This window comes from Ceratotherium simum, chromosome 5 (assembly GCF_057802395.1).
Source record: "Ceratotherium simum simum isolate JZ-2026a chromosome 5, ASM5780239v1, whole genome shotgun sequence".
In the NCBI taxonomy this organism is placed as follows: Eukaryota; Metazoa; Chordata; class Mammalia; order Perissodactyla; family Rhinocerotidae; genus Ceratotherium; species Ceratotherium simum.
Genome location: NC_141904.1, coordinates 11,541,209 through 11,566,657, shown reverse-complemented (window position 1 = coordinate 11,566,657; position 25,449 = coordinate 11,541,209). Strand labels below are relative to the sequence as shown.

Genomic DNA, 25,449 nt, shown 5'->3' with positions numbered 1-25,449 from the left:
CTCTTCCCTGCAATTTTTCTCTAACTTATATATTATCATCTAAGATACCATGTAATTTACTTATTTATTGTCCTCTCCTCCTTAGAATACTAATTGTATGAGGGCCAGGATTTTTGTTTTATAGCTATATTCTCATTGCATAGAATAATGCCTGGCATATGGCAAGCACTCCATTAAATATGTGTTGAATGAATGAATAACAAAGCACTCCTGAAGAATGAGTGGTAAGCAGTACCTAATAAATTAGAGAGGAAAAGAGGGTTTGAAAATCTGGATACAGATTACATTTAGGTAGAAAGAATTACGGATGATCTAAGGAACATTTATAACAGCATATTGGCAGAGGAGACCTGTGCATTTTGTCACTCTCACTTTTTATGTTTATTTTACCATCCGTCCCTTTGCTATTTTCCCCTCTCTAGCTCTGGTAATGCCACCATCACTAGAGGTCATTAGAATAAATGAGGCCCTCATGGTGCAGGCTACTGGTTTATAAACCTGAGAGAACATTCCTTCTTGAACTAAGCTGAGAAGGTTGGTCAGTAACTAGCAAAAAATGTAGTAGGAATTCAGTCCTTTAATTCTTCCTTTTTTTATCTGAGTCCACCCTTTTAGCAGAATTTCTTTCCTCTTCTTAATCTCTAGCAAGGAATGTGAATTTGCTCATTCATATTCAAGAGAACCAACTGCCAGCATAAAGCTACATATTCAAGTGGAAATGAATAAGTTAATGAATGCCCTTAAGGCCTCTGTTGAATTTAAAATATAGTCACATGCGCTGCATAATGATGTTTCAGTCAATGAGAGACTGCATATACAACAGTGGTCCCATAAGATTAGTACCATATAGCCTAGGTGTGTAGTAGGCTGTACCACCTAGGTATGTATAAGTACACTATGATGTTCACACAACGACAAAAATGCCTAACAACACATTTCTCAGAATGTATTCCTGTTGTTAAGCGATGCGTGACTGTATGGTTATTATGATTTTGTAAACAACTAAAAAAAAAAATCCAAAACTGATTTAAAACAAAAATTATCTATATTCTCACTCACTGGTCCAAAAACTTTTACATATGGCTGAAGAGAACTATGACAATTCATGATCAAAACTGTTATTTCTATTTTATGAGATTTCAGGAGAAAATTAATCACTGCATACCTTAAAGAGAAATAAAAAAATATATTTTTAGAAATGAAACATCCATCAAACAAAGTATACTAACCTTATCTTGTAGAATTGGCTGAAAGTGTTGAACTTTTCCAGATCCCTGTAAGGACTGCCAAATGTTGCAAAATTCATCATCATCTTTAGTAGATACCTGGCAAAAAACAAAAAAATTCTTAAGGAACTGAAACATGAAAAAATAAAGATTCTTGGGGCTGGCCCCATGGTGTAGTGGTTAAGTTTGGCACACTCCGCTTCGGCGGCCCAGGTTCGTGGGTTTGGATCCTGGGTGCAGACATATACCACTCATCAGCCACGCTGTAGCGGTGACCCACATACAAAATGGAGGAAGACTGGTACAGTTGTTAGCTCAGGGCTAATCTCCTCAAGTGAAAAAAAAAAAGAGGAAGATTGGCAACAGATGTTAGCTCATGGCGAATCTTCCTCAGCAAAAAAGAAAAAAAGAAAAGAAAAAAGAGGGGCTGCCCCAGTGGCGTGGTGGTTAAGTTCGTGTGCTTTGCTCCAAAGGACTGGGATTTGCAGGTTTGGATCCCGGGTGTAGACACACGCACCACTCATCAAGCCATGCTGTGGTGGCGTCCCATATACAAAATAGAGGAAGATGGGCACAGATATTAGCCCAGGGCTAATCTTCCTCAGCAAGAAGAGGAAGATAGGCAGTAGATGTTACCTCAGGGCCGATCTTCCTCACAAAAAAAAAAGAAAAAAGAAAGATTCTTTTAAAAAATCAAATAATTTATTCATTAAAGTTATTTAGTGGTAGACAGGATATTTAATTTTCATTATCTGAAATCTCAGTTCTTTTTTTCTGGAGCTCAGTATAATAATCATAAAAGCATTCCATTGGAGTGAAAACCGATTCATAAGTAATCGGTTTTGAATGGTTTTATTGCAAAGTATTTAAAGCATAACAAATGCTTTAAAAGATTATACTGAATCCATATCTCCACCAACAGACTTTTTTGTCTTCTAATGTACTGCTATATTAACTAACGTCTAACGATTTTATTTTTAAAATCTTCACCTTACACAAAAGTAATCTAATAGATTAAAAAATCAGCTATTGGGCCGGCCCTGTGGCTTGGTGGTTGAGTGCGCGCGCTGCGATGCTGGTGGCCCGGGTTCGGATCCCGGGTGTGCATCGAGGCACCACTTCTCCGTCCATCCTGAGGCCGAGTCCCACATACAGCAACTAGAAGGATGTGCAGCTATGACATACAACTATCTACTGGGGCTTTGGGGGGAAAAAATAAAATAAATAAAATCTTTAAAAAAAAAAAAAAAAAAAATCAGCTATTACTTATGGGGCACTGACTTCATTCAGATTAAAACTCTGGAAAAATATGCATCAAAATTTAACATGGTTACCTATGAGATTTGAGAGCATTTTTGCTTTTGTTTCCTTTATTATTATCTACTTATCTGTGTTCTCTAATTAGTCTATAATAAACTCGTATTAACTGGGTTAACAAGTGTGGTTAAGATTTGGGGCCATGGAATTAAATAAAGTGTCTCATACAAAACAATTAAATTTTTTCCCCAGGAAGATGAACTAAATGAAATCACTCACGAGTTGCATGGTAGAAACTTGAAAATTGCTTATGATAAACATGAGATAGTCTTTTCCCTTTTAGCTTTCAAAACTGTCATTTCACAGCAGATAGCATAGAACATTTGGGTTATATAAGAAAACATTTCAAATTTTTTTTAACAGACATTCCCAAGCTCATTATTTAAATAAATGAATTTCTTCTTTAATATAATTTTATAACAGAGGTAGAATGCTATCAATAGTATACTAGCTAAGTAAGCCTATTAGCTTAAAACAAATCTGAAACTGAGTCAAACCAAAACTTTTTAAAAAACTAAGTTGAATTAGGTTTCCATTTACAAAGTCTGCCTGTGATTTGTAAAGAGACGGAGAGAAATTAAAGACTAAGAGTCTTACTTGAGTAGGAATAAAAAGTGATTGAGGGGAATGGTTCAGGCCTCCCAAACGCCCAGATGAAATTGATGAATTTGAGCTATAGTGATTCACAGCTGGCTGTGGTTTCACAACAGCTGTCAACTTCTGATTTCCAGTTTCAGAGCGACTCCCATGAGAAAGGTTCACCAAGGCACTTGTCGGCAGCCGATAACCTCTACCAGGTGAGCACCTAAAAGCAAAAAGTTATATCGGGGTCAGAGGGAAATAATACTAAATCTGCTAGGGAGCAGAAGAATCAAATAATTTTTGGGTGGACAACCCATAATCCATAATCTGAATTAAGAAATATCACTTTTAAATTCAGTACAGGAACTTGAAATCATAGAAAGATCTCAATTTATAAGATGATATATTTCTGAAAAGTTTCCAAATAGACTATTCAGTGCTACTAAGTGGGGGAAAAAACTGTTCTAGAGGTGTAGTTGTATGTGTAGGGGTGTGTGTGTGTGTGTGTGTGTGTGTGTGTGTGTGTGAATGTCTGTTAGTTTGCCCTCAGAAGGCTTGCAACATAATAGCTAACTAAAAATTTATGAATTAAATGTCAAACTTCTTTAAACAACTGTTTGTTTGTTTGTTTTTTTTCCCCCCCAAAGCCCCAGTAGATAGTTGCATGTCACAGCTGCACATCCCTCCCGCCGCTGCATGTGGGGCTCGGCCCCAGCATGGCCGGAGAAGCGGTGCGTAGGTGCACGCCCGGGATCCGAACCCGGGCCGCCAGCAGCGGAGCGCACACACCAAACCGCCAAGCCACGGGGCCAGCCCTAAACAACTGTGGTTTGTACAGTCTGGGTTACGAAAGCCCAGGAGCTACCCAAGTGTGGAGCCATTCTTAGTGTGGCTCTACTCCACGCAACAGGGCAAAGGTTAGCTGTGATGACATTTGTCTCCGGATCAATTGTTGAGTCCAGGCTTTTTTTATCCTCATCTTCCCATCTTAAAATCCTGGACCTGGGAAGCCTTAAGAGACAAGTATTTGTGATTTCCTTCCTTCCTGGCCTTGATAAGGTTTAGATATTAAAATAAGCCTTCTCTCGTCAAAAGTTTTCAACTCTATCACCTATTTTTTCCTTTCTGAGAATATAATTATCTTATATTGCAAGATCATGGAGAAATAGAATTCTTTTATGAGAAATATTTGTAAGATTGCTAGAATACATTTTTGTGAGAACTATACTTAAAGATTCTGCATTATAGAAATGAATATACTGCAGGCAGGTAATTTTTTCCCAGCTCTCTACTAGTCAAGAAATTCACTGCCTCTACCTAGAAGAGAAAAAAAAGACACTGAGAAAAAAGTTAATCATCTTAAAAATATTTTTTCAAAGTAATTGGGCTAAGGTTATTGGTAACCAAACACTTTCATGAAAAATAAAATGAGATATGAGATACAGACTCTGCTGTTGCATTTGAAGAGTGCAGACAGTATAGTTTTTGGGTAACAGGCACATTCAAATTGCAAAACAACAATAATAGCATTCTGAAGGTGATCACTTGGTATAAGGACTGAAAATTGTGATTTTATGCAAAGAGGCTAAGCGAGAAGAATCAATTTTTTATTTTAATTACCCACTAATCAAAATAGAGGAGAAAAAGAAACTAAGCTAAATTTAGTTGAGTTTTCGTACTGGTTTTCAGAAAAGAGAAAGGAAATTTGGAAAGGATTTCATTCAATCCTCACAATATCTTAGTGAAGTATTTATCTACATCATAGATGAGGAAATTGCGAGTCAGAATGCTTTTAACTAACCTACCCAAGGTAACACAAAGGTTAAGTGAGAGAGCTTACCCTTTCTAATATTCCATGGTGCCTCTTATTCTATTATGATCTTTCTTCCTGCTACTCTAAATTTTGTGCTCCCCCAAAACAGACTTGCATAAGTCTCACCCATGTTAAATTAAAAACAAATACAGGGCCGGCCCTGTGGCTTGGTGGTTAAGTGCGCGCGCTGCGATGCTGGCGGCCCGGGTTCGGATCCCGGGTGCGCATCGAGGCACCACTTCTCCGTTCATCCTGAGGCCGAGTCCCACATGCAGCAACTAGAAGGATGTGCAGCTATGACACACAACTATCCACTGGGGCTTTGGGGGGAAAAAATAAAATAAATAAAATCTTTAAAAAAAAAAAAAAAAACAAATACAATCCTCTTTCTTTAAACTTCCTAATTTCCAGTTATCTTTTCTCCACTTTATAGTCAAACTTCTCAAAGGTCAGCTCAATTTCTTGCCTCCATTACTACACCTGCCATTCACTCCTCAAACCAACCCAATCTAGCTTGAGCACCCACAACTCTACTAAAACAAATTATAAAGACCTAATACGTCACTAAATTCAAAGAATGTCTCTATTCCTCAAGTTATTTAACCATTAAAAAAAACACAAATCTGATCATGTCACATCTCTGATTCTTATGGTTTCACAGTCCTTTAAGGATGAAGACCAGGAAGACACCAAAATCCTTAACATGTCCTGAAAGTTGGCTTACAAGTTCCTGCACAGCGTGGTCCTTGCTTTTCTCTCTTACTCTAATCTTACACAGTTGCTGAAGTTCAGACACACTTGCATTCTTTTAGTTCTTTGAATGAGTGAAAACATCCTTTGTGGGCCGGCCCCGTGGCTTAGCGGTTAAGTGCGTGCGCTCTGCTGCTGGCGGCCTGGGTTTGGATCCCGGGCGTGCACCGATGCACTGCTTCTCTGGCCATGCTGAGGCCGCGTCCCACATGCAGCAACTAGAGGGATGTGCAGCTATGACATACAACTATCTACTGGGGCTTTGGGGGAAAATATAAATAAATAAATAAAATTATTAAAAAAAAAAAAAAGAAAACGTCCTTTGTTGCATATGCTATTCCCTCTTCCTGACCACACGTCACTCTTCCTCCCTCTTCCCCTAGTTAATTATTATTCATTCTTCAAGTCCCATCTTAAATATCACTTCCTCAAGGAAGTCTTTCCGGAACTTGCAGGACAGGTTATACTCCTATAGAAACCTGAACTTCTCCTTCCCAGCACTTGTCACACTTTAATTAAATAATTAATACTGTAATCAGTTACTTAACTATCTCCCCCACTAAAATGAAATTTCCACGAGAGTAGAAAGCATGTCTGTCTCATTCACTGTTACATCGCTAGTAGCAAGTATGATGTCTTGCACATAATAGGAACTCAAATGGTGGACAAATAAACAAGTAACGTAAAGTCAAATGGCCACATGGACATATTCATAAAGTATAATTATCATCTGGAAATACAAACCTTATTGTTAAGCCTCCAGGAAATTCTTCATCAAATAATACTTCAAATAGTACATCAGCTTCTCTATTAGCTGTTAAAAAAAAGAGAGGGAGAGATTAAAAACTCATATGATGAAAAATAAGCATATAAGTTTTTGGAGTGTAAGAAGCATTACAACTATCAAAAAATGGTGTAGGGGAATACAGACAGTAAAAGAAAAGTAAATAAGCTCACAGATTACCTTACTGGTATTAACTAAAGCAAAATAATATTTTAAATTAAATGCTGTGGGGATTAATTATACTTTTCTCACTGCTTTTGTATATGTTTGAAATTATTCATAACAAGAGAGTTAATAGAAGAGAGAACTTTGGAATTTGCAGTTTAAAGGGTCTTGCAATAAGACAGACAAAAGACAACGAAGATCTGAAAACACGGCAGTAATGAGAGAAATAGAACGGAGAGAACAGATATATCATTAGATAGAATTTTTTTTTTAAAGTTTATTAATTTTTTAAAAAATTTTATTTATTTATTTATTTATTTTTCCCCCAAAGCCCCAGTAGATAGTTGTATGTCATAGCTGCACATCATTCTAGTTGCTGTATGTGGGACGCGGCCTCAGCATGGCCGGACAAGCAGTGCATCGGTGCGCGCCCGGGATCCGAACCCAGGCCGCCAGCAGCAGAACGCGAGCACTCAACCACTAAGCCACGGGGCCGGCCCATTAGACAGAATTGACAGGAGTTTGTGACCTGTGTAGATAAAAAGGATGGAGATGCTAAAGATGACTCCAAGGTTCTGGCTGAGATGACTTGGTAGATTATGGATGTCATAACTGAGACACAAGACACATGGGAAAGGCAGTGATGCAATACTCAGATAGAAGCAGAGAAGAATAAATTTGGTAGAGAGGGTGATGAGATACATCTGGAGACATTAAATTTACCAAAAACACCAAGGTAAAGTGAAATAATTAGCTATAATAAAGTTTTGAATTCTAAGTCCAAATTAATAATAAAGTTGATGACATGACTTCAGAATTGACTCTCTCTCTTACTCTCCATCCTCTTTCCATTCTATTGGTTCTGTTTCTCTGGAGAACCTTGACTAACACAGTATCTGATACTATGCTAGCCCCTGGTAGGGTCCGGGGATATCTCCCCCATCCTGAGGCTCTCACTGCCAGTTGAAATCAGGTTTGCAGAGCTTACCCATTCTCCACCATCCAGCTAGACCTTTCAACCTGACATTTTTACCTAAAATCTAAACCCAAGAAAGTGAGGCTCAATGAGAGGCAGGAGTTTCTCCTCTGAAGGCTTAAGGCCCACTTTCTAGGTTCTCATTCCCCGTCTCAGGGAGGGGCCACTTCCTCAAAAGATTATTGACAAGAGTACTGTTCACCTCCTTAGTGGAGATGACTATGGAGATGAGGTCTCAGCTGAGGGCAGTAATGCCAAATATGCCCCTTTCTAGTCTGTGTCCATGGCAGACATGGTTAATCAACAACAGAGCTCTTTTCCACTCAGCCTTAGATGCACCTTTAAAATCCTTCTCAAGACAAAATTCCAAGTGGTCACTATTACTGCTAGGAGCTGTTAGAAGAAAGGAAACTTCGACGTCATTGGAGTCCTAAGGCCTTATCAGGACAAGCTAGAGTACAATCCAATAAGCTCAAAATATGAACAGCTCATGCATGAGGCTGAGCAGATAGCAGTAGGAAGCTTGCTTTATTACACCCATCTGAGCCTTACCATACTTGGCCCATCCTCCTTTCTCCATTTCCAGTAGCTAGAAATATATCCAAGAAATTCAAAAAAGATCAGGGAAAAAAATTCTCTTTTAGAGGTACATATGCAGGGAAGACTCCAACAGGAAAATGTGGAGAACCACTGCTCAAAGTTAGGTAAGAATCAGGGGAAAGAGTTCAAATCCCAGCTCTGCCACTTATCTGTGTAAACACAGGTGAGTCTCTTAACCTCTCAGGTTAAATTAAATAACACTTACCTCTCAGGTGGTTGTGAGGGTTAAATGCAAAATGTAAAAGTGCCTGGCACACTGCTGGCACTAAATAAGCAGCTCTCTTGGACTCATGGCCTGCCTGCTCTTCCTCCTTTCTGGAAAGTGAGACCAAGGCTGAGCGCCTGGGACATGGAGGGACAACGCTGCCAGCACCCTGACCCCTGGGCACCTGATTTGCTGCTTCCTGCTGGGTTGACTTCTTTTGGAATCTATGCTGCAAAGCTGCTCACTCCAGGCATCCCTTTGAGGCACATTTAGATCTTTAGCTGCTTCTTCCCTTTTCTTTCCACTCTCTTTTTTTTTTTTTTTTGGTAAAAAATACATAACATAAAATTTACCATTTTAACCATTTTTAAGGGTACAGTCCAGTAGTGTTAACTACATGCACACCGTTAAGTAACAGATTGATAGGTCTGTTTTATATACATAATCTAATTGTATTCATAAAATTCAAACTAATATGCATATTTAATTTTCAAATCTTTTAACTGTAAATAAGCTCATATATCATGTTGGTTTATTTCTCAGCAGAAATCAAGAGATTACAATGACAATTAAGGTAAAGCTCTGAGCAAGATTAGATGAAAGCCTAATTAAGGAGAAGTGATGAAACTTTTCTCTTGGTTTCCTGAAAACATATGTATACCTGCCCAAGTATCGTATAATTTCAACGTGCTACACAAGCTACCAAACTCTCAGCAGCACTTCCTCAGCTTCCCCCTTTCAAATCACTTCCCAGATGATTACACAAGACAGAAAAGGGAACTCTTCTCTGAAAACTAAAACTGAAAAAAAAATTAACCAAAACGTAAAAAGATTTAGTTTTTTTCCTGACTTATAGCCACTCTCTGCTTAGATATCTAACACACAAATTTGTGTTTTACTTTACAACATAGATGCAGCTGAAGACACGTCAAGTATTGAGACATTACCCCCTTTAATTCCTATGATGGTGCCCCGAAGGCCAACTGGAACTGAAAAGTTCTCTCTCACATTAACAACACGGTCAAAGAGACGAAATTCTGCATCCCGATCAGGAACCACTCCATGTTGCTGTTCTAAAGGCTGAAGAGAAGAAAGCTTTAATTTTTATTATTAACTCTGGTTTAAAAAGTTTTGCTACTAATATATTGAAAAGATTTTGTTCCTTCTGTATTTCAAAATAAAAACAACAACTTTGGGGGCCGGGCAGGTGGCGCAGCGGTTAAGTGCACGCGCTCCACTGTGGCGGCCTGGGGTTCCCAGGTTCGGATCCCAGGCGTGCACCGAAGCACAGCTTGCTAAGCCATGCTGTGGCAGCGTCCCATATAAAGTAGAGGAGGATGGGCACGGATGTTAGCCCAGGGCCAGTCTTCCTCAAGAAAAAAGGGGAGGATTGGCATCGGATGTTAGCTCAGGGCTGCTCCTCCTCACAAAAAAAAAAAACAAAAAAACAAAAAAACAAAAAACAATAACTTTGAATTCTTTGATAGGACACTTACTCTGTATAGCAAATGGGGCTTTACTGTCACTCGCACCTTCTTATTATTCTTTCTTTGCTGAGGAAAGAAAAATTTAAAAATATTTTAAAAATATTAAATTATAAAATTATTATTCAGTACTTGAACATGTCTGAATTTTAAAAAGCCAAATAAAATGATTAATTTTAAGAATAGTTGACATTCTTTAGATGCAGCAAGGAGGAATAAATGAATAAATTCTCACTTAAAAAGTTTTTAAATTTTTTTTGTTGAAGAATAAGACATATAGAAAAATGCAAAATTATAAGTATACAGTCTGATGAATTTTTATAGTATGAGAATGTCTATGTATAACCACACCCAGTTCAAGAAACAAAACATTACTAAGCACAACATAAGAATTCCCTCCCAGTTACTACCCTTCCCAAAAGTAACCTTACTACTAACACAAAAGATTAGATTTGTCTGTTTTGAACTTTATGTAAATGCTATCCTATTCAAATGCTTTTTTACCCAAAAAAGAACTGTATACAATGGTCAACAAAAATTTATATTAAAGGAAAAAAAGGTATAAAGTATTGACCTTTGTCAATACTGTGGGTTTTATGGCCAGTTATAAAAATTAAGGTGGCATTCATTTAACAAGTCCTTGCTTTTGGAATCTATCTTGAAATTTGCTTCGATGTTTGAATTTTTTGATTATCTAAAAAATGCTGGAAGAAGAGCTTTCTCCTATCTTTGCTGTTAATTCTGTGAACTCCCACTTAAGCATCAGCTTCCTCCCATCTGTAAGATGGAAATAACATTACCCGTTCTACCTAACAAAAATGTGAGAATATATCTATCACAATCCATAACTACCATTCACATTAAATTTTTTCAAAAAGTGAATTCTCACCTAAGAAGAAAAATGGCAGCAGTTTAGTTACATGGGAGCCACCTGTCTTTAGAACACTGCTGATGGAAATAAGTACAAAAGGGCATAAAACAGCCCCAAACTACAGAGGCCATAAATTATAGAGTTTATGATTTATACATTGTAAAATGCTCAAGCCTTTAAACAGAGTCTATTTTTTTTTATTATAGAGACATTTCATTTACTCTTTCAACAAATATTTACTGAGTTGCATTTATGTGCTATGTATTGATCTAGGTGCTGGGGATAAAACAGTGAACTGTTTTTTTTTATTCTAGTTGAGGGAGACATACAAGAAACAAAATAAGGAAAATATATAACATGTTTGAAGGTAAAAAGCACAGAGGGAAATAAAGCAGGTAAAGGGATTCAGCAGTGTGGGGAGAGACTGCAATTTTAAACAGGGTGAACAGTGAAGGCCTTACTGACCAAGTGTCTATGTTCCAGCCCAAAGCAGACTAGAAGGACTAAAAGAGTACAATTGGTGCCCACTGACAGTAGCAAGAAGAAGAAAGAATATGAGAAGAGATTTAAAGTAATTTTAAAAAGCAGACACAAGAACAGTGCCTGGAGAATTGCATATGAAAAAACAACCCATATGCTCTAATACATCCCTAGGCATTATTATATTATAGCATCGATTAAAGGATATGGCACTCAAACCTGATTCATTAGGCAAATTAACAAATCAGGGAATTTCACAATAGGCCCCAAACCACAGCTACCAAAAGAGAAGTTCTGGAGCCTGGTTACTCAAAATGTGATCACCTGGGAGCTTGTTAGAAATGCAGAATCTCAAGCCTCATCCTAGACCTACTCAATCAGAATCTGTATTTTAACAAGATCCCCTAGGGATTTGTTTGCACATTCAAGTTTGAGAAGTACTGTTCTAGGGGTAGAATCCAGAATGTGTGTTTTTTAAAAAGCTCCATCAGTAATTTTTTGTGTGTGTGTGTGAGGAAGACCAGCCCTGAGCTAACATCCATGCCAATCCTCCTCTTTTTGCTGAGGAAGACCGGCCCTGGGCTAACATCTGTGCCTGTCTTCCTCCACTTTATATGGGACGCGGCCTCAGCATGGCGTGACAAGCAGCGCGTCAGTGCGCACCCAGGATCCGAACCTGGGCCGCCAGCAGCGGAGCACGCGCACTTAACTGCTACGCCACAGGGTCGGCCTGGCTCCATCAGTAATTTTGATAATTAACTGAGTTGGGGAACCACTTCCAATAAGAAAACTACTGATACTTTTAATGATGACTGTGCATTACAAAGAAAAGTTTAAATTATGTTCAAACTTTTGTGCTTATTTTTTAGTTTTTCTCCTTCTTTTATTACCCTAATAACATTATAACACTAAAAGGAAAAGAAAATCACTCATAACTGCACTTCCTTGACACATTAACAGTCTTTTAAAAAATTCCTATCTTATCTATATGCACAGATTTAATAAATGCTGTAATCAAAATAATAGACTACAAGTTTGCATATGTATCTTCTGTTTATAAAGTGGAAATGTATAAAACATTTTAGAAAGCTCTGCATCCAAAGGGGTTAAAATAAAATTTGGGGGCTTAAAGTTGTAAACTTTTGTTAAGAGGAAAACTTATTTCAAAAACAATGCTAGACAAATAGATTTTACTTTACAGTGAAAGATAATTAAAAAGAACCATAAGTTTTCTACCCTCAGCTGAATATCAGTGACCTTTCAAAAAAATCAAACTCTTGGCTCTGAGGCTTATATTTTTCCCTAAAGAGAAAGAGTCATCTAGTGGTGATTTTCCAGACAATATTCATAGCTCTTGAGTGTGTGATAAGAGAATTCAAATAATAATAATAATGGCTAAGCATTATTAGGCTTTAATAATAGGCAGGCATTATTAGAAGGAGTTTACATGTATTAACTCAGTTAATCTTCTTGGCCCTGAGAGGTAGGCACTATTTTATTCTCATTTTACCAATGAGGAAATGGAGGCATGGAAAGGTCAACTATTTTGCCTAAGGTTGACCTGACTTCAGAGCCCAGTTCTTTTTTTTTTTTTTAAAGATTTTATTTATTTACTTTTTTCCCCCCAAAGTAGATAGTTGTATGTCATAGCTGCACATCCTTCTAGTTGCTGTATGTGGGACGTGGCCTCAGCATGGCTGGAGAAGCAGTGTGTCGGTGCACGCCCAGGATCCGAACCCGGGCCGCCAGCAGCGAAGCGCGCGCACTTAACTGCTAAGCCACAGGGCCGGCCCCATAGAGCCCAGTTCTTAACTTACTCTGCTAGTAGTTCAGACAAGAGAGTGCTGTGTTAATAAAGCAACTTCACTTTAATAAAAAGGCAAATGTGTGAAAAATAAAATTTAAAGTTAAAAAAAGAAATATAATCAATCCATTTTTTATGGCATCAAGACAGGGAACCAAATTAGATAAAACAGTTAAGCCTACACAGAACCTTATTGCTTTTTAAAATCAAGACATAAAAAAATAGGATAGATGAAGTGGGATTTCAAAAATACTTAGTAACTGAATGAGTTTGTGAGTGGAAAAGTACATTTGAGAAGTGATTCTGTAAAAGTTAATTAAATAAAATTTTTATATTCTATAAAAAGATGAACTGTGTCTTTAAAGAACTTAGAATAGGAAGGAATAGGGAATTAACTGTATTCTCAATCACGAACTTTCTATTTTGACTAGATTCACAAAATATTAACTCAAAATTAGAAACACTACAAGGACATAAACTTTAAATGCTATGGCTTTTGTATCTTGAAGTGCACTTACATTTATTTAGATAAACTTACTAATGGACACTGGAAATGACTGGAATATTTTTTTAAATTATAGGATAATTTGACATAAATTAGAATCACTGACTATATGTTTTATTTGGTTGAAACACAAATTAATTATTTGTAGAATAACATATAGTCCATTTAACTTCAAATCTCATCAATAATCTTGGTTATTGAAAATTAGTACCTTGCATTTTTCAACTTCTTCTTCAATTTTCTCAACAATAGCTGCATCCAAAATTTGTAAATCACAAGAAGAACGAGAGAAAGTACTGACAGGATGTCCCTTTAGCCACGTAATAATTTCTTGAACTTTCTCAGCACTATATTAAAAATAATAATTTTTTCACATTGATTAAAACCTTCAGAGGGCTTATATAAAATGCCTGATATAAACTTTCTGAGGGCTATGAATTATAAAAGACCTTAAATGTATAATAATTAATCACTACACTTAATTGGGACTATTTATAAATCTAATATAAATATAGACGTTATTTTTCAGTAATAAAAAAACACAAAAATTAGTTTAAAAGTACTTTACTGATATAAATAAAAAATTATATTAAGATCTTAAAGCAAATACAAAACTCTCCCCCAAAAAGCAATATAAATTCTTGATAAACTAGCTGCTATAACTTTCACTAGAACCACTAAGTTGAACTATGAGGCAATAAATACAACAAATTTTGCTTACCCATTCTCATCTTCTCCAGGCCAAATGTCATCTTCATAGAACACATCCTCTTGGTTATTTTTGGCTATATAAATAAATAATTCTGGAGCTCTAGCCAAACAAACAAACAAAAATATTGCTTTAAAAAAATATATATGGCTAACTTCACATAAACTTCCTATCAAATAATTATGGATCCTAAGGGGACATATAAAATATACGAGGACTGATTATTATATACAGAGTATTAGTAAGGGATAGAGACTAAAAGGTTTGAAGGTATTCATAGGCCCTCCAAAAACTCTATAGTTGAGGGAGAAACGACTCAATTAATAAACTATAATGAACTTCCATTACTTATAAACTTCAATTACTGACTCTGTCCCTCTGAGATCATAATGACAGGTGATAAATGAACAAAAATAATATCTACAAGTTCATTTTCTAATTTTCACAACAAAGCTGGTGCACTCCACAACAGAGTAAGTTAAAATACATTAAAAGTTTCTTTTGATATTCCTCAAAACTCCATTGTTTCCTGAATAGTGCAGGACTTTATCAAATACACATAGCAGACTAAACACATGCTTATTTTTGTTCCTTTCCCAACCCACTAGAAGAACAGTAAAGTATACAAAAGGGCATAGACCTAGAAAGACAGGTCAAGAGAGAAGCAGAGAATCTCATAGCATATGAGCTGTTAACAAAATTTTAGAAGCTGGAAACCAGATGGATAAGGGTTAACTAATTTGACAAAGAGGAATAAGCTGCACCTTGAGCCACCGCTGTGAGACGGCAACAAGAAGCAAGCTGATTTGAACTGCAGAAGTCTGCAAAAGCTCAGGAATTATGGGCTCCAGGAACATTTTTTTTTTTTTGGTGAGGGTGATTGGCCATGAGCTAACATCTGTTGCCAATCTTCCTCTTTTTGCTGAGGAAGATTGGCCCTGAGCTAACATCTGCACCCATCTTCCTCTATTTTATATATGGGACGCTGCCATAGCATGGCTTTGATGAGGAGTGCCTAGGTCCGTGCCCGGGATTTGAACCTGCGAACCCTGGGCCACTGAAGCAGAGCACGTGAACTTAACACCACTGGCCCAGCCCCTCCAGGTACATTTTAACACTGTAGTATTGGGTGAGGTTTAATAGGCTTTTAGTTGAAAATCTGTATAGCAAGCAGTTAGCCAGTCACGTGGTTACTCACTTTCTGCCCCAGCATAAAACCTGTAGTTTATCTTTTGGAAAGGTTGAACAGGGGCTGCTCTAGCCTTGGGTATACCAGACAAGGGGTGTTGGGTGGGTAAGTGGGATGTGAGGAGAGGATAGGTGCCATACTGAAGTCAGGGGATTAATGAAAGTGTAACCACCATGTAATGTGTCACTAGGAAGCAGGCTAGCAAGTATAACATCTTTAGGACACAGACTCTGAGATGGAGATACGCATGCAGGAAGTTTATTAGCGAGGGCTCGTAGAAGCAACACTTGTGGAAGGGAGGAAGAAAGGAAGGAAGCAGAATTGGGCACAGGGAGAAGCTGGGTTGTGATTTATTCTTTTTTTTTTTTTTTGAGGAAAATCAGCCCTGAGCTAACATCCATGTTAATCCTCCTCTTTTTTTGGTGAGGAAGACCAGCTCTGAGCTAACATCTATTGCCAATCCTCCTCCTTTTTTTTCCCCCAAAGACCCAGTAGATAGTTGTACGTCATAGTTGCACATCCTTCTAGTTGCTGTATGTGGGACGCGGCCTCAGCATGGCCGGAGAAGCGGTGCGTTGGTGCGTGCCCGGGATCCAAACCCGGGCCGCCAGTAGCGGAGCGTGCGCACTTAACCGTTAAGCCACGGGGCCGGCCCTGTGATTTATTCTTAATGAACTTCTTGGCCAGTCCCACAGAAATCTCAAACTAGACTTGTCCTGAACTGGGGCAATCAGTTTGGCTGGGCCTTTACACCTCCTTATTGATCATGTATTACATCGGTGGCTGTTGTGGGAAGGTGACATAACTTTAGGTGAGGTGGTTCTCTTCTGCCAGGTAATTCCTGAAGAGGGCTCACAGTTGAGGGCTGTCAAACAGCAGTATTCCTGCTCCCAAGGGAATAGGTCCTTCGGTCCTGAAGGGAGATCTGGGGGGTGTATCACAGTATCCACCACGCAACTAGACCCCTTTTCCCTGGTTAATTTCCAGAACACTGAAAGTCAGTTTTGTCCCCCACATCTGTCCTCCAAGGAAAAGGCTAGAGGATACCTCTCTGGAAATACTGGCCAGCCAAAGAGAAAAGATATACATACACATAGTGATATCTGAAGGTCCTGCGCAGAAATAGCCAAGTCCCCTCCACTAGCTCCACCAAAGCACACTAAACTTCCAATCAGTTTTTTGGAGCCTCACTCTTAAATATAATTGGACACAAAAGAACCACCAGACAAGTAAAAAAAAATATTTAACATGAAAGGAAAGATCAAATCAAACAGAAAAAAAAGCAATTTGGAGAAAATAAAAAATACCAAGAACAGAAGAAAATCTAGAATTACTACATTCAGAGAAATAAAAGATATTCATTCATTATAAAACAAGATGCTATAAAAAAGGAATGCCAGAGAATAAGGACACACTTTAGAAATTAAAAATAATTAAATCAAATAGAAATTTAAAAAATGTTAGAAAATAAGAGTGGAAGAAATCTACCATGGAGTAGAAGTATAAAAATATAGAAAACAAATGAGAAGAGATAAGAAAATTAAGGGGATTAATCCAGAAGGTCTAACATCTAACTAATAGGAGTCCCAGAAAAAAGACAACAGAAAAAATGGTGAGGAGGAAATTACGAAAAAATAATAAATGAAAAGTTTCTCAGAATGGAAGGGTATCAATTTCTAGTCTGAAAGAGCTGAACAGCAAAAGGAAAGAAAAAAGATCCATACTAAGACACACATCACCACATTATTAAAAAGCACTGGTAATGGGAAGATTCTAAAAAGATTTCAGAAAATGAAAATAGATCACACACAAAGATTCAGAATCGGAATGGCACAGGACTTTTTAACAGTAGATTTAAATCAAATTTAAATACAGATATAATCAAAACTCATGATAACACTATAGTGAGAGGGAAACGTACGTGTGTAGAGGGAGGTGAGAGAATAGGGAGTGCGGGCAGGAGAGGAGAGCTCAAGTTCCATCTTTCAGGCCAGGAAATCAATGTATATGAAAAGTAGAAAAATCAAGAAAAAGTAGTCTAAATACAACATTTTAAAGAAATACGGAAGTGAACAAAAGAAAGAATCTAAATTTTCCCATGGTAATATGGGATTGAATTGTGGTCCCCCCACAAAAAAGATATATTGAAGTCCCTAACTGCTAGTACCTCATAATGTGACGTTATTTGGAAATAGGGTTTTTATAGAGGCAATCAAAGTAAAAGGAGGTCATTAGGATGGACCCTAATCTAATATGATTGGTTTTCCTTATAAAAAGGGGAAATTTGGACACAGAGACAAACGGAGGAAAGACGATGTGAAGACGCATAGGGAGAACACCATGTGATGATGAAGGATGTGCAAGACACCAAGGAACAAATACATAAGGCTACAAAAATATAGGAGAGAGGTATGGAACAGTTCCTTCCCTAGCACCTTCAGAGGAAGCACGGCCCTGCCAACACCTTGATTTTGGACTTCTGGTCTTCAGAACTGTAAGCAATAAATTTCTGTTGTTTTAAACCACCTAGTTTGTGGTACTTTGATACGGCAGCCCTAGCAAACTAATACAGGGATCCTCAAATATGAGAAGATTAGAAACCAGTGGACCAACGGAAAGAACACTCAATTGTGAATCAGAAGTAAAGATCCTTCCTATAAATCTTTGTTATTGAGTAACTAAGTTAACCTTTGGTACTCAGTTTTCTCGTTTTTATAATGAGTTGAGACTTGTTGATTTCTTAGACCATTTCAGTAATAAAATTCAGTAATGCTAAGATAGTAATCTACTGTCCGGCTGGCGTTTTATGATTCAGGAAAATCCATTATGCCAAGAGCTGTATTGTTTATCCATACCAATCCTCTTACTACTGACACAGAGATGCAGAGTAGTGAATAATTTATGATAGCAGGTTAAGGAAAATTTTAACTAAACAGAGGCCAATTCTCATCATATCTTTTCATTTTAAATAATATAAGTTCAGTATTTTTCTACTCAACTTTAGCTAATGGCTACAACGCTCTGTGACACAAAATTAAGTTTATTATGTACCACATGTCACATTTTACTAAAGAAACATCTTTCCTCTAAAACAGGTTTCAGCAAGGGAAAATAGTTACTATGTTCCTACATTTTTGGATGCCTGGTAGGATCCTGTTAGACACTTACCTCTCTAAGTACTCTGCAAGAAGTTGTTCCGCTGCAGATGAATACATCCATTCACTTCCAACTTTCTTAGTATATCCAGGTACCTCCTCGTTTTTTTTGTTGAATTTGAGATTCAAACCCACATTTGCTTTATGGTCTCCATGAGGGCTGAATTTAAACCACACACACACACACGAGTTTTAAATTTTTGTTCAAAGAATAAAAAGTTTTGCTTTCAATTCTTAGAAAAGTTCAGTTTTGATTGTTGTTCTATATTTTAATTATTATAGCTATTTCCAAAGTAGCAGTAATTGAAAAACTAGAGGAAAGGCTTTAAAACCCAAGTTAACAAAGCATATACATAGATTATGTAATTAGAGAGGAGAATGAAATAAGAAAATGCAGGGAAATATATTATTGAGATTCACACACACTTTCTGATACCTTTTTTCAAGGTTCAACTTGTTGGCTGCTAAAAATAAGAACTGTCTTTCCAACCACCTAAAACATGTGCCATCTAGATGCAAGATCACCATCAGAGGAATTTATGCATAATTTTTAAAGAAAATTCAGAGCAATTAATAAGAGAAAATAAATATTGAAATAGTAACTATTTTATCTTTATCATTTAATTTTTTCTGTCACTTTAAGTAAATTTCTCTAACACAAACTTACTTTCTCCTAGATCCTCTTCCAATAAAAATACTTCCTGTAAACCTTGAAACAAGGTATCCACTCACTCCAAGGCGACTGGCCAACACATATCCTGGGTTGTACTTTATAGAATATTTCTTTAAATATAAAAACAGAAACGTCAATTATGGAAACAGAGCATTCAATGCTATTTCTTTACCTTTAAAATCTGGAGATAATCAAGACATCACTAACCATTGGATTGTGGCAACATAAGGATTCTCAAAAGTAAGGGATCCATTTCCCCCTTTTTTTTTGAAAGGATCTGTAGGCAGAATTTTTCTGCTCCTCTCTCTCCTTTAAGGACAGAATTCCCAAGGATCGATGAAAGAGGGAGGAAATATACAGTTTGTGAAACTGTCTCAAGAAATAAACTCTACTGTAAGTACTAAATGGCAAGCTCTGCAGGCAAGAACTATTTTTTTAATAAAATAACTTTCATATTCCAAGTAGGGCCTGGTAAAGTACCTGGGACAAAATGAGCCTTGATAATTATTACATTGAATTAAAATATGAGTATGTCATCCAAACAGTTGCTACTGAGCAAAATTGAAAGTGTCCTTCACATATGGATATAAGTGATGTTTGTTTCCCCTAATATTTACTATCATATGAAAGTAATAAGTATGTATAGGCTCATAATTAATACAGTCAATGAAATGTAACCTTAATTTGTATACTTAAGGAAAGAAACTATGAAGACTGTCAAATTAAAAAAAACATATATCAGATCATGTAATTTTTAACCAGAAAGCAAATGACACACAAATATATATATATATATATATATAAATATATATATATAAATATATATAAATTTATATATATATAAAGATATCACCAACAAAAACAAAATTTCCAGAGATTGGTAAGGTATTAATTCAGCCACCATTTTATTTTTAATGATCATATCTACAATGACCCCCAAATGGATAAATTGTTTTAGTGGGCTGGAATATAAAGTCACTACTAAAATATATTAATATGCTAGTAAAGAATGAAACAGTTTTTTCATCAAGAACATTATCAGATTTAGAAATAATGCAGACAAATCAAGTATGCTTTCCAGAATAGATAGAAAGAATTAAGGTAGTACCACTTTTCTAATAAGCATTTGGAAAAATGTGTTGGGGCACATTCAGTTACAATAACTGGCACGGGTACTAGCATTTAGTGTCCAGGGGCCAAGGATGCCAAGTGTCCTGTCATATACAAGACAGTCTTATGTAACACATAACTGTCCTGCCCCAAATACCAACAGTACTCCTTTTGAGAAATACTGGGTTATGGTATAATTAAAAATTAATTAAAATCATCACAAATATCCTAGAAATGTAAAATAAAAAGCTGAGAATGTTGGGGTAGAGAAAGAAAGTACACTGGTGAAGGCATGCTGAGCAACACTGTGCACTAGGAAGGGGGCAGGCTCTTTCAGATCTAGAAAAAGCCAGGGATGAAGGAACCCAAGTTCTACCTCCACTGACTCCCAGGACAGAGCGCCAGCTTTGTTATCTAATGGGCCACTCTCCTGGTTTCCTAACTATGCTTTCTGAATTCTTTCTCCAAAAGAGACCTGATGGTAAGTTTTAGGGACTTCTCTGCCTTCCATAACGTTTCCTCATGGGTATGCTGATGCCTATTGCCTTAAATTCATTTCACAGGATATAAAGCTTTAGATTTTACCATTAGAGAAAATAAAAGTCTAAGGAGCAATAGCTGGCTGATTGTGAATTAATTTCAGTCAAGTTAATTATCCAATCAATCAGCAAGAACAAATGGCAGACATCAGGATCTTCCACCTATTTTAACAGGGAAAAATAAAAGGAGACCAGTGGACATCTTTGGAGAAAAAGGTCCTGAAAACGGATGCTGTGACCTTAAAGGCAGTTTCTCAATTTTCTCAATTTTCGAGACTGTTCATCTTTGGCTGAGTAGAGACACATGACCTTTGAAGGCAGGTCATTTGTCACTCGTAACTAAAAATATGGGCTTTGATTAATTATGAAAGGTTTAAAAAGCCTAAGTCTATTGTTAGAGGGTATGCTAATCAATGTGCCGCTTATAAACTTGAACACAATAACCCATAATAACCATTACAAGCTAGTAATGGAATGTCAGTGATTCCCCCCACCAAAGACATGCATGAAGTTTTGAGCATAGATTCCATACTTACTTTTAAATAATACTATATGTAACTGTGAGAGAATTCAGTCAGTATTAAATAAAATATTTGCAATAAATTCAAAGGAGGTGGCAAAAATATCCTCCTAACATTTCTCAAGTTCACCAATTCTAAATTAAATAATATGAACTACAGTACTCACGTGCTGGTTCTGTATTAGAGCATCAAGATTGGGTTCACATGGAATACTGAAAACCACACGAATCCTACCTTCTGTAATCACATCCCCTGAATCCTGAACCTGGGGGGGAGGGGGAATCACAGTATGTTTTAGTCTCCTTCACTACATTTTATTTACTTATTTTTCTACTTATTTGAACAGTGTTTATTACTACTGAAATACAGTAAGACAATAAAGTTGCATAGTGGAAATTCTCTTGGAATTTGTAAGTGGATGTGATTATACTGTAAATTTGTTACTGTATCCTTGCTTTAATAGCTGTTAACCAGTCTTTTTTTTAAATTAACTTTTTATTTGCAAATAATTTCAAACTACCAAAAAGTGGCAAAAATAAAAATAAGTCAAAGAACACTTGAGCAACATTTACTCAGATTTACCTATTGTTAACATTTTACTCCACTTGCTTTAACACTTGTGCTGTGTATTTACATACACATAATTATTTTTCTGAACTTCTCAAGGGTTCATTACAGATATCATATCCCTTACCCCTAAATATTTCAGTATATATTTCCTACGAAGAAGGATATTTTATTGTATAGCCACAGCAATTAGGTACATAACTTTACATTGATACAATATTTCCATATAATCTACTGTCCATATTCCAATTTTGTCAGTTGACCTAAAAATGTCCTTTAGAGAAAACTCTTTTCTCCCTCACGACAGGATCCAGACTAGAATCAGATATTGCATTTAGTTGCCTTCAGCTTTCTTTAATTGAGAATATATCCAGAGCCTTTTTTTGTCTTTCATAACATTGACATTTTGAAGAACACAGTTCACTCCTCCCTCTCTACTCTCATTTTGGATTTGTCTGATGCTTCCTTGTGATTAGGTCAAGGTTATCCATTCTCAGCTAGAATAGTACGTAGGTGATGTGTCCCTCTTAGGATGTCACATCTGGAGGTACATGATGTCCATCTGTCCCTCATTAAGATATTAATTCTGATCATACCATCAAGATGTTGCTCAATTTCTTCACGTACAATGACTCTTTTTGTTTTCCTTGCCACTAATAAACACTCTGTGGGGAGACACTTTCTAAGATCATGAAAATATCCTTCTCCTGATCAAAAATTCTCCCTAGGTTTATCTTCCAATGATGATTCTTGCCTGATTCAATCTTTATCATAATGGTTGCAAAAGGATGGTTTTCCAACTCCAGCACTTTCTCCACATTTACGCTTACATGATACTATAAGCAAGAGCCCCTCCCTCCCTATTTATTTATCTATATATTATCACTGTGGAATCATGAATTCCTGTTTTCCTTCCAATGATTTATAATTCATTACTGTACTTAATTATTTTGGTACTCAAACTGTCCCAGATTTGGCCAGTAGAAGCCACTTCAATCCGGTTCCTGTGTTTATGTGATATGTTCCTATCATTCTTTTGAGCACTTCTTTGCTTTCTGGCATAATAAGAGGTTCCAGCTTCATTCTGTACCTACCCTGCCCCAGCCCTGTAATCAGCCATTTCTCTGAGACGCCCTGTTCCTTTCAAGGTATAGTACTAGAGGTCAAGATCTGGGCATTATATGTGTTCACAGCTACCAGGGTGTCTTTGCTTCTTATCCTTTTGAGCAAACTGAGCTAGAAAATATATGTATGTATAGGCATATATGCATTCATGTATATACAAATATACATATATACACAAATACATGTGCCTATATACATACATACACACACTATACACATGTATTTTAGAAATCATGAGTTCACATCAATACCTCCAATGCTAATCTATCCCCACAGGTTCTTTCTTACATTCTCCCATTACATATTTGCATGTACCTATTTCCATGTGAGAACCGGAGTTCCCCAAATCATCAATACATTTAAAAATTCATTAACACTATAATACATCTAAAATAATTTCAGAATTGCTCCATCTATACCACCACAATAAACAGATCTGCTAAAAAAGAGATCAGGATTTGAATTCTCTTTTCCCCCACCTCCTGACCCCAACCTGCTCAAGACTAAAGATACACAGCCAAATACTGTTCATAAGTTAGATGAATGAATTCTTTCTTATTTTTCCCCTTCAGTATTACATTTTATTTTACACCTAAATGAAGAGATGTTAAATAATTGTATTAACTTGAAACTAGAAAGAAATTTAATTAATAACAATAACAGGAACTAACTTCTCCAATGCAGCCATAATAGGGGGTTCCCAGCATAAAGACCATACTTCTAGGAGGAAACAAGTCATCCAGTGTTTTGATATTGGAGAAACGGGAGTCAAAAGCTCGGATGTCCTATGTAGAATAAAATAAAAGTAAATCATCACAGTCAAAATTTTTATAGATTGCACATCAAGTCTTTTTGCTTATGGGATTATGACTATGCTAACTGCAAATGTCAAATACAAAGATTTTTCTACATAACAATACTAGTAGCTAAAATTTATTGACTGTGTATACGACACTCTTCTAGGTACAGTCATGCATCATTTAACAATGGGGATACATTCTGAGAAATGTGTTGTTAGGTGATTTCCTCATTGTGCAAGCATCATAGAGTGTACTTACACAAACATAGATAGTATAGCCTACTACTCACCTAGGATATATGGTACTAATCTTACAGGACCACCTTTTTATATGTGGTCCCTTGATGGAAATGTTATGCAGCGCATGACTGTACTTCACACATTTATTAGTTCATTTAATCAAGACAACTGTCTGTGACAGAAACCAATACTAGCTTCACTTTACAGATGAGGAAACTAAGGCACAGAAAGGGGGTTTGACTTCGCCCAAAGTCAAACAGCAAAGAAGTCAATTCAGGCAGTCTGTGCTCTTAATCACTACACTATACTGTTTCCCCAAAATTATAGGATCACTGCACACTTTAAAAAATTTTTGTTCCCTTATCACATCTAAGATTACATAATAAAAGCAAATGCCTTTTGTATTTACTAATTTTTTTAAGGCAAACAGTTTTTGGAGAAAAAAAATCTAAAAATGCAAGGGTGTAAGTTAATACTGGGATTTTTCTTTTAGAGATAAAGTTAAACAAAAGACAAGTTTCCTAATCACATACAGGGCGAGTGTCAGAGCATGTAATACTCCTTTTAAAGACTACTATATTTTGCAAATTATATTAAACAATAATATCCATTATACATTGCTGAATTAGTCTTCTATTTATAAATAAATATTAATATGATATAATCTTTTCTCTATACACTGTGCAACAGTATACATTAAGATAGAATTAAGACTTGATGGAGACTTACCTTGACAACAGTTTGATAAACAAAAGGAAGAACTTGTTTTGACCACTGTTTCTCTAGACGAACTTCACCATTTTGATTTATTTGATATTTACGACCTGTGAGTAACTGAGCATACACAACTGCAGATGTTTCATTTATTATTATTCCTTTTCTTCTCAGGTAGCTAAAAGAAAGAATAAAAGAGAAATACAGATACGTCTCAGTGCATATATTCTAGGATAATAATCATCACCCAAACTACCAACTCATAATCAAATGCTTAAATAAACTTTAAATAAATACGCTAGCAGTTCTGAGTACCAAACTTAAGACTTTTTGCATTAGTTGTTTCACTCTGTGGATACCTCCCCCAATGTTTGTGAGATTAAATGAGAACTCGTAGAGCTATAAGAAACTCCTGTGTTTCATACTCACTAGAATGGCTATAACAAAAAAAGTGAAAACAAGTGCTGGAAAGGATGTGGAGGAATTGGAACTCTTGTACATTGCTGGCGGGAATGTAAAATGGTGCAGCCACTGTGGAAAACAGTT

The 25,449-nt window shown here is 36.5% G+C and overlaps 1 protein-coding gene across 4 annotated transcripts in view; it reads right to left on the bottom strand.

Moving 5' to 3' along the window:
- XRN1 (5'-3' exoribonuclease 1) overlaps positions 1–25,449 on the bottom strand; it is a 116,366-nt gene that overhangs the window by 27,796 nt on the left and 63,121 nt on the right. For all 4 annotated transcript variants that reach the window (XM_087430445.1, XM_087430446.1, XM_014789045.2 and 1 more), the window contains exons 21-32: positions 24,919–25,081; positions 23,822–23,935; positions 21,625–21,723; positions 19,283–19,398; positions 18,629–18,775; positions 14,284–14,373; positions 13,774–13,909; positions 9,915–9,971; positions 9,366–9,498; positions 6,433–6,502; positions 3,141–3,348; positions 1,230–1,325 (exon numbers count right to left, since the gene is read on the bottom strand). In XM_087430445.1, coding sequence (XP_087286571.1) covers positions 1,230–1,325; positions 3,141–3,348; positions 6,433–6,502; positions 9,366–9,498; positions 9,915–9,971; positions 13,774–13,909; positions 14,284–14,373; positions 18,629–18,775; positions 19,283–19,398; positions 21,625–21,723; positions 23,822–23,935; positions 24,919–25,081 — 1,429 coding nt within the window. The remainder of the gene's footprint in view (positions 1–1,229; positions 1,326–3,140; positions 3,349–6,432; positions 6,503–9,365; positions 9,499–9,914; positions 9,972–13,773; positions 13,910–14,283; positions 14,374–18,628; positions 18,776–19,282; positions 19,399–21,624; positions 21,724–23,821; positions 23,936–24,918; positions 25,082–25,449) is intronic.